Source organism: Suncus etruscus, chromosome X, assembly GCF_024139225.1.
Source record: "Suncus etruscus isolate mSunEtr1 chromosome X, mSunEtr1.pri.cur, whole genome shotgun sequence".
Lineage (NCBI taxonomy): Eukaryota > Metazoa > Chordata > Mammalia > Eulipotyphla > Soricidae > Suncus > Suncus etruscus.
The window spans coordinates 29,346,049-29,355,297 of record NC_064868.1 but is presented as its reverse complement, the minus strand read 5'-3'; the positions used below and the strand labels follow the sequence as shown (position 1 = coordinate 29,355,297).

At 38.6% G+C, this 9,249-nt stretch overlaps 1 protein-coding gene across 2 annotated transcripts in view; it reads left to right on the top strand.

The window, feature by feature from the left end:
* Positions 1-202: 202 nt before the first annotated feature.
* The window catches only part of TAB3 (TGF-beta activated kinase 1 (MAP3K7) binding protein 3), a 39,221-nt gene continuing 30,174 nt past the window's right edge, over positions 203-9,249 (top strand). For both annotated transcript variants that reach the window (XM_049766743.1, XM_049766742.1), the window contains exons 1-2: positions 203-241; positions 7,523-7,714. In XM_049766743.1, coding sequence (XP_049622700.1) covers positions 7,613-7,714 — 102 coding nt within the window. In that variant the 5' untranslated portion in view covers positions 203-241; positions 7,523-7,612. The remainder of the gene's footprint in view (positions 242-7,522; positions 7,715-9,249) is intronic.

The following is a 9,249-nucleotide window of genomic DNA, read 5'->3' as shown; positions in this document are numbered from 1 at the left end:
TGGAGATAAAATCAGGGGCTCTCACATGCTTACCTCTCCTGGGCCAGCTTAATATATTTGTTAAAATTAGCCAGCGTTGAAATGTTGTTTTTAACTAGAATCCCTAATTCAGATTGCCTAAGCTTTTACCTAATGTATGTTTTTTTGTTTGTTTGTTTCAGGCTCTTACCAGGATACCCAATTGCATTTAGATAGACATCATGTTTCTTTAAGGCTCTTCTTAGCTGTGATAGTTTCTCAGGTTTGCACTATTTTGATGACCTTGTCAAATTTGAGGAAAACTGATTAGGTATTTTGTAGAATGTTCCTTAATTGGGATTTTTCTGGTGGTTTTGTATACTTAGACTGTGGTTATGGGTGTTTGGAAGGAAGAACACAGAGGTGACATGCCATTCTCACATTCTTACCATAGCAAGACTATCAACCAGATTTTTCCTAAAGAAAGCAGTACTTCCCCTGCTGGTGCTGGAATGAATCCAGGGGGTGGAGGCAGTAGCCTTCAGTGCAACTGTCAGGGGGGGTGCCCTCTCTTCTACCATAAAGGAGGTAGTTTTTTTGGGGAAGGCGTTGAGTGATTTCTATTTTTCTGAAAAGGGATTGATAGACCAACTCAGTTTGGGAACCTCAGGTAGGAACTGTCAGTATGATTTCTCAGTTAAGGTTTGTCAGCTCTGTGAAGTCACTATTTTTTTTTATTTTTAAATCACTTCTTTACTCTACTGCTTAGAAAGAAATAGCTATTTGTAGTCCACGCTTAGAGAGTGGGAAGTTATGTTCATCTCCTTGATGATAAATTGTCTACATAATCTATTGGGAATTTTTCTGCATGGGAGATTTGTGTTCCTTCCCCATTTATTTTTCAGTCTTATCTTTATATTGATCTGGCATCATGGATGTTAATTTTCAGTCCATAATCTGGGTCATAATTCTACTTAAGATTACTGTCCATATTTTACCAGCTTTGTCCATTGGGAGCTCTTTTGGTTGGCTCTGGTGAATGTTTTGACATATTCCCGTCATCATGGGTTGAAACATATTTTGGAGTGCTTCCTTTTAGCACCTCTACTATAATCTAAGCTTATTCTTCCTATATACCCTGCTGCACTTCAATTTGTTCACACAGCTCTGGTTCCCTTCATCAGAAAATGCTATTGGAAATGAAGATCTGGTTGATAGGTGTGAGTGCTTGTTGCTACTAAGACAGACTGACATGATAAATTTTCGCATCCAGAATTACCACGTCAGTAGCCATTGAGATTCAAAAAACAAGGCTGGGGGCCGGGCGGTGGCGCTAAAGGTAAGGTGCCTGCCTTGCCTGCGCTAGCCTTGGACGGACCAGGGTTCGATCCCCCGGTGTCCCATATGGTCCCCCAAGCCAGGAGCAACGTCTGAGCACATAGCCAGGAGTAACCCCTGAGCATTACCGGGTGTGGCCCAAAAAAAACAAAAAACAAAAAAAAAAAAAGACAAGGCTGGTGTTGTGCTGTCGTTAATCCTCTCTATTAAACACACTGCAAGTGGCACAGTACCAGTGAGTAAAGCAAGACCATGACTCAATGCCTGGGACACCCGGGCAAGTGTGGGAACTAGGAAAGTATTATCTTTTCAAAGAGGCAATGAAGCCATAAGCCTTAGTTGTAGCTAATCTTCTGATGTGTGTGTGTGTGTGTGTGTGTGTGTGTGTGTGTGTGTGTGTTTTGAAGAAAGCAAATAACCAAACTTTGAGGCAGAATTTCCCCTGCTTTAAAGTGTGGTTCAACTCTTCCCCCCAGTCCTTGCCTTTAAACATTGCCAGGTCCAAACCATCAGCTTGGTGGACTGGATCTGGTCCACAGACCATTGGTTTATCTACCAATTACTTTAGGAAGTGAGCTAAGATTCTTGCAGAAGTAATGCACTCAGGGCATACACTGTCTTGCATGTTTCGGGGGGACTCTAAATTAGCTCTAGAAATGTGCCAGGTGTTGAGAGAATTCTTCCTAGAGTGCAGAGAATTGCAGGATTAGAGAACAGAGCTCTGGGGTAGTTTCTCTAAGGGAAAGAGGGGTTCTGTTAAAAGATAATCCAGTCGTTGTTTTCAGATAGTCACAGCTTCCTGTGCCCTGTGAAGCCAGTACACCTGAATCAAGGGGGTAGCAGCACCACCAAAGAAAGCCTGAGTAATTCCATTGCTAAGTGTACTTGCTTAGCACTCTAATCTCCAGGCTGCCTTGAGGAATTAAGACACCCCCCACACAAGCTGTCAGGCAGTAAGAGCTCCAACCTGATGAATCCTGTGCCTCATGTGACTTCATTATTGATCATAGAATTTTATCTCAGTAGTTCTTTCTTGATCTCAGGTTACTACCTATATTGTTCATATATAAAGCCATCTGTGCTTGAGTAGGGTTATTTCTTAGTTATTCCTGGAATTTGGTGGTAGCCTAGATGCTCCAGTTCCCATGTTAATCAAGCCTCATATCTTGTTTTAAGGTATTAAATCATCACTTGTCCTTTCAACATTGTATGAAAAGTCGATGTAATGTTGTTAGGAAACACAGATATATATATTTTATATATAGTTGTTGCATACACTGAAATATATGGACAAGAATTCAGAGTATGTTATGATCTGTATGGTATCCAAATCTATAAAATACTATAATTGTAATCTTTTAGTTTAGTTTTATGCTCTGGATTAAATACAAAAATAGTGTGGTGTGATTTTTTAAGGAAAATGGGCTGATCTTTTTGGCTTGAATATTTTCTATTCTGTTGGTGTAACCTCCCAGTGAGCAAAAAGGAAATTGCTTCTCCTTCCTATTATATTATGTCCCTTCCCTTACCATTTCTTAGGTAACCTTAGTTGTATCAGTATCCATAAGAATGTCTTTTTTAATTTTTTATCCATTTTTAAATTTTTATTTTGTATTATTTTTAATTTGCTCATTTATTTTATATATTTATATTTCATATATATGTGTGTGCGTGGAATCTAGCATGTGTCCTTTTCTTTTGACTTCTCTTCAAATAACTACCTAAAGCCCTTCCATTTTGTAGATGTAAATAAAGATGGCAACATCTTTCTTTGGGAACCATATCCATTGGGGTTCAGTGGCACCTGGCAGTGCTCGAGAGCTATGGAGTGCTTGATTTGACTGTGCACCTCCTACATTTAAAGCATGTGTTTCAGCCCTTTTAGCCATCACTCAACTTCCATCATTTTACTAGCTGAGTAGTGTTCCCGTATGTAAATATGCAACAGCTTTTTGCAGTCAGTCATCTACTAATAAGTTGGCTACTGTAAATAACATGGCAATAAACTTTGGGGTAATAGAACTGTTGCGGTTTTTTTAGTGTTTGGTTAGATATGCAAAAGTGGTACCGCAGTATCATATGGTAGCTCTGACTTTAGATTTTTAGGGGAAGACTACACCCAGCAGTGCTCAGGGCCTACTCCTGGTCCTTTACTTAGGGATCACTCCTGGAATTTTTGTGAGGACCACATGTGGATGCCAAGGATCATATTGGGGTCAGCCTTTTAAGGCAAGCACTTTACCTATTATCTTTAGCTTCTTAAGGAAATTTCTATAGGGAAAGTACTTTTTAAAAAAGGATATTTGTTAATATAAATCTTTATTTAAGCACCATGATTACAAGCATGTTTGGAGTTGGGTTTCAGTCATAAACAGAATACTCCCTTCACCAGTGCAACATTCCCACCACCAATTACCCCTCCTCCTCCACCCCTGCATGTATTTGTGACAGGCATTCTACTTTTCTCATTCTTTAACATTGTCATGCTAGTTGTTAGTGTAGTTATTTCCCTAACAGAATTCACCACTCTTTTTGGTGAGCTTCAAATTGTGAGCCAGTCCTTCCAGGCTTCCAGCCCTTAACTCTGGGCCTTATTACAGTAATGTCCTTAATTTTTCTTAAAACCCATAGATGAGTGAGACTATTCTGTGTTTGTCTCTCTCCCTCTGACTTATTTCACTCAACATAATAGATTCCATGTACATCCATGTATAGGAAAATTTCATGACTTCATCTCTCCTCACGGCTGCATAATATTCTATTGTGTATATGTACCACAGTTTCTTTAGCCATTCATCTGTTGAAGGGTATCTTGGCTGTTTCCAGAGACTTTATGGTAAATAGTGCTGCAATGAATATAGGTGTGAGGAAGGGATTTTTGAATAGTATTTTTGTGTTCCTAGGGTATATCCCTAGGAGTGGAATAGCTGTATCATATGGGATTTCAATATTTAGTAAAAAGGAACATATGATCCCTGCTACCACATATGGTTTCCTGCATTCTACCAGGAGTAAGCTCTGAGCACTGCCAGGTGTAGTTCCTAAACCATACACACACATACTCTCACTCACCCACTCACTTACACACACATACACATACACACACACATTCTCTCTTTCTCTCTCATCTCTCTTTCACAAAAGGCTTATTTTTACAGCATTTATTTTCTCCATAGCTTGTTTAGATAATAAACCAGTAAGAGTTTTGTTGTTTTTATTTTTCCTAGTCAAAGAAAGGTGTGCATCATTATGGGGAATGTCCTTGATGTTGACCAAAAGCTATGTGGGACACACTATGGAGATGACTGGCTTTTATTGAGTCACAATTCTGCCAAATGCTGAGAATTTGAGTTTGCTTTCCTGTTTATAAAATGGAAATAAAATAACTGCCTTTGAGAGCAGAATTGTTCATTATATAGTAGCTGATAGTAGAAGGTATCAGAGTAATGGTAACTTTGGCCTAAAGTTTTGAAGGGGCACTAACGTAACGTAGAACTCACAGCTAGCTTCTAAGGACTCTATAAACAGAACTCAAGAGCTTGACTCCTGGGACCTGTTTGTTCTCGTTTGCCCTGTGGCCTTTTCTTTTTCATAAAGAGACAGGGGTGTTTTCTTATATTTTATTTTTTTGCTGCGCTGGGAATAGAAACCATAGCTTCACTATTAATAAAGTCATGTGCTCTACTGAACATCATATCTGAGCCACATCCCTGACCCTTTCTTATGTAGATTTTATTTGGGGCTTTAGGGGTTTGAGGGACACTCCTAATGACATTCACCCTGAAAGTGCATGCCCTGGTGCTTCACTGCTCAAACCCAATGGCAACCAAAGCTATACCTAGTGGTGCTTGTAATGAGGGTAAGCGGTGGGACCTAGACTGTGGGGTCTTGGAGATGCAAGGCATGCATTCCATCCCATTGAACTATCTCCTAGGCCCTACCTCTTTTTTTTAAATTTTTCTTTTTTGTGTGTTTTTTGGGTCACACCCGGCAGTGCTCAGGGGTTATTCCTGGCTCCAGGCTCAGAAATTGCTCCTGACAGGCACGGGGGACCATATGGGATGCCGGGATTCGAACTGATGACCTCCTGCATGAAAGGCAAATGCTTTACCTCCATGCTATTTCTCTGGCCCCTAATTTTTTATTTTTAATTATGAGAACAAAGATGCAAAGAAAGAGGACAAGGTAAAGTTACAGTGGAAGGACAATCAACTGAAACATAATTCTCAGAAGAAGTCCCCTTGCTGATATCTTAACTTTGAACTTTCAGCCAAAGAACATTAAGATAAATAAAACAGAATCCATGTACAATTACTTTGTCCCTCAGTCCCCAGATTGTAATACATTATAATATTTCTTAGCAGCAGACAAGGCAATCTAAAGCCATAAAACTTATGTAACTCCTTAGACATTAGAGGCATAGTACTTTTTTACATTTCCATGTACATGCATATTAGTTTAAGTTAACCTCAAAACTTTAAGTGGGTTTTTTTTAAGGATTAGTGTCAAAGGAGCACAGTAAAAATTGTTGTTTGCATAGGCCCACCAAATATGAGGGGCATGGAAAGGAATAACCTTGGCCTAAATACAAAGAGACCCTACCCCTGAAGTTTCCTGGCATAAGACTAACTCTAGGCTCCAGGCAAGCTAGATCGTCCAATTCAAGACATTGCCTGTAGTGCCAACACACTTATTTTTCACATAGTTTCTGTTGTTGGTATCATGTTTCTGTATTAAAGATCCTGGAATCTGCTTATCCTACATTGAAGTCAGGATGTGGAGCGTCCTCTAGTTTCACTTCACAATTAAAGGGCAATGCAGAGAGCCCTGTCCTGTAAGCAGGTCATTGTTGTTGTTAAGTCTTCTCAGTGTGGGCTACATCCAGTGGTTCTAGTGGTTATTGCATGCACTCTAGTCCTTTTAGCCATCAATACTTCCCACTCTTAAAAAGATTTGACCATCTATATCTAGTGAGTTTATAAATTTGGAGTTTATACAGTGTGTATTTCCCCTTTTAAGAGAGGAAAGTATGGGACCAGTGAGGCAACGCAAAGGCATTCAGGAAGACCTGCATTAGATCCCTAACACTGAATGGTTCCCCAGGCCATGCCAAGAGCAATCCCCTGAGCATTATCCCTCTGGCCAAAATAGTTCTTAAAAGGGAAATAAGTATTAAAAAGTAGATTAGTTAATTGACCCTTGATGCTATCAGTTGATTTATGATTTTATCATCAATTTAATAGCTGCATAATTTATATGCTTTCCTGTCAAAGGTGACATTTAGTGTTAGTTTCTTCTATTTAAATTGCACTCCCAAGTCCTACTATCTTAGTGCTTTGCCCATAACACTGGAACGAAGTGAAAGCTGAGGTAGGCAGGTCTGCTTGATGACAGATAACCAGCATTATCTGGTTATCAGGATTTTACATTTCTATTTTTGTTGCCCATTTGTTTCATTTAGACTTTGGGTTTCCTTGACTCAGACTTCAAATCCTTTGCTTTTGAAGTACACTCAGAAGGAAAGGGATACAGGACAGATGTGTTCTATACATTAACATCAAATCCTTGTTACCTGTTTTATTATTTCAGACAACAGAATGATAACTCTGATTTAGAGTAGTAATGTGATGACCTTGGAAAAACATAAGTGATTTTATGGACTATGGCTTTTTTAAGATCGAAAAGTATGGTTCCCAATTGATAAAGTGTATTTAATCTTGCTGTTGCTTTTTTAAACACTAAAATGGAACTGAAACGCTATGATTTGGGCTGGTGAATTTTTTGTACATGGGTGGGAATGGGGAGGGTTGTGTTGTTTATGTGCTATTGCTGTGATATCTGAAGGTGTGCTGAGAGTTGGGGGCTACCACATTTACATGCAGTAGTGCTGGAGAGCAGAGTGTGTGAAGTATCAAGGATAGGAATTAGGGCATCATATATGCTCTACTACTTGAGTTACCAGAGGGTGTTTCAAAACCACTTGTGATATGTTGGAAAAAATACATCTGGTTTTATTGGGGACACGCATGGTGTTCAGGGTTCTACATTGAGATTATTCATAACAGAACTCAAACAGAGCCCAAGTCTTTGACTTTATTGAATTTGTTAACTTGTCAGCTTTATAATTAGGTATAACTTTAGATTATTGTGATTTTAACATATTGTTATTTTCCATTTGAATAAGGTGAAAAATGTAATTAACTTGAACTCTTGATTTTTTTAATAGAAAATGACTGCCATATTGGAAGATCACTACTATCGGAAGGCTGGTTAGAATCCATTTCCTCAGAGAAACTTGACCACCATTTGCTCTGGCATGGCGCAGAGCAGTCCACAGCTTGATATTCAGGTTCTCCATGACCTCCGCCAACGTTTCCCTGAGATTCCAGAGGGTGTGGTGTCTCAATGCATGCTACAGGTAGATTATCTACCCATGACAATGAAATTAAATTTGAGATTTCCTAATCAGAGCTGGCTTTGTATTGTGACTAGAACTCAGATTTGCTTATAGACGGTGGTAGTTGAGGGAGCCTTTATGACTTAAGTGCCTTCATCTCACTTAGCTGAAGGATAATTACTTTAAATTCAGATTAGTAGGTGTGGAGCGTTTTTCTTTTATGAAGAAGACATATGTTCAATCCCTGGCATTCCGTATGGTCTTTCTAGCACTGCCAGGAGTGAGCCCTGAACAGAGATCCAGAGTAACTCTTGAGCTCCCCCATGTATGGCCCCAAATAACAAGCAAACATCAAAATCAGTGAACAGACTTTGATAGCTTTCATTGTCCCAAGCCTTAGTTTCTTTGAGATTAATGATTAATGGCATATGCTGGTTCTGGAAAGTTTCTCTATTTGCACGTAAAAGACAAACCTTTAAGTCTCATTCCAGACAATTATCTTTTAATATAGGATGGCTTTTTTGAGCCTTTTTGCCCAATTTTGAAAAAATGGTCATTTGTTTACTTAAATATTCTGAATTCTTTATTCAGCTAAATAATTTTGATATCTTTATTCTTTCACTGTTTGATAATTTTGTTTTATTTATTTTAAGAGGGGTGAACCCACACTCTGGGCTCTCAGGGGAACAATAGATGCTAATTAGCTGCCTGATTCCACATAGAAAATATGAAGTTTTAGGATTAATAAAATGTCAGTAAAGTGTCTGCAAGTGCTTTAGGTTTCAAATAAAACTTGGGGTTTTTTTTCTTCCCTTGGTCCATAGTTTTATAATATAATATGAAAGGCATACTTTATTTTTACATATATTTCTGCCCATCACTGTCAATGATATTTTCTAGTTAACAGTTTGAACCCTCTAAATTTGCATATTTAGTTTCTCTCCCTTTGTGGGTATGTATGTGTGTGTGTGTGTGTGTGTGTGAGAGAGAGAGAGAGAGAGAGAGAGAGAGAGAGAGAGTGAGTCACCAGGTAGAAGGGAAACTTGGGAACATTGGTGATGGGAAATGTGCACTGATCAAGGGATGGCTGTTGGGATATTGTATTACTGAAACTCAATCATGAACAACTTTGTAAATATATCTCACAGTGATTCAATTTAAAAAAAGAAAAAAACAACAAAAACACTGTGGTCTGATTATTTTTTTTCTTAAACTTCAACAAACTTTTTTTCTGTGACACCAGGGATGGCAGGGATCAAAAGCAGGTTGGCCACATTCAAGGCAAACACCCTACCTACTGTGATAACTCTTCAGCCCCAACTCCTAGTATCTTTTAAATATTTGAATTTTAGTATTAAAACTTTATAAAAATGAAAAGGATTAAAGTTAGCTATCTTGTTTTGATAAAAACAAATCTTTAAATTTCTGAAATAGCTATGAAACTTTGCTATACTGAATCTTTTATTTCCCAGTGCTTCAGTAGAGAATGCACTTTGGCCTAACATCCTCTCCCTTGAAATTACTGTTTTATTGTGGAAAGAGAACTGGAAGTCAGG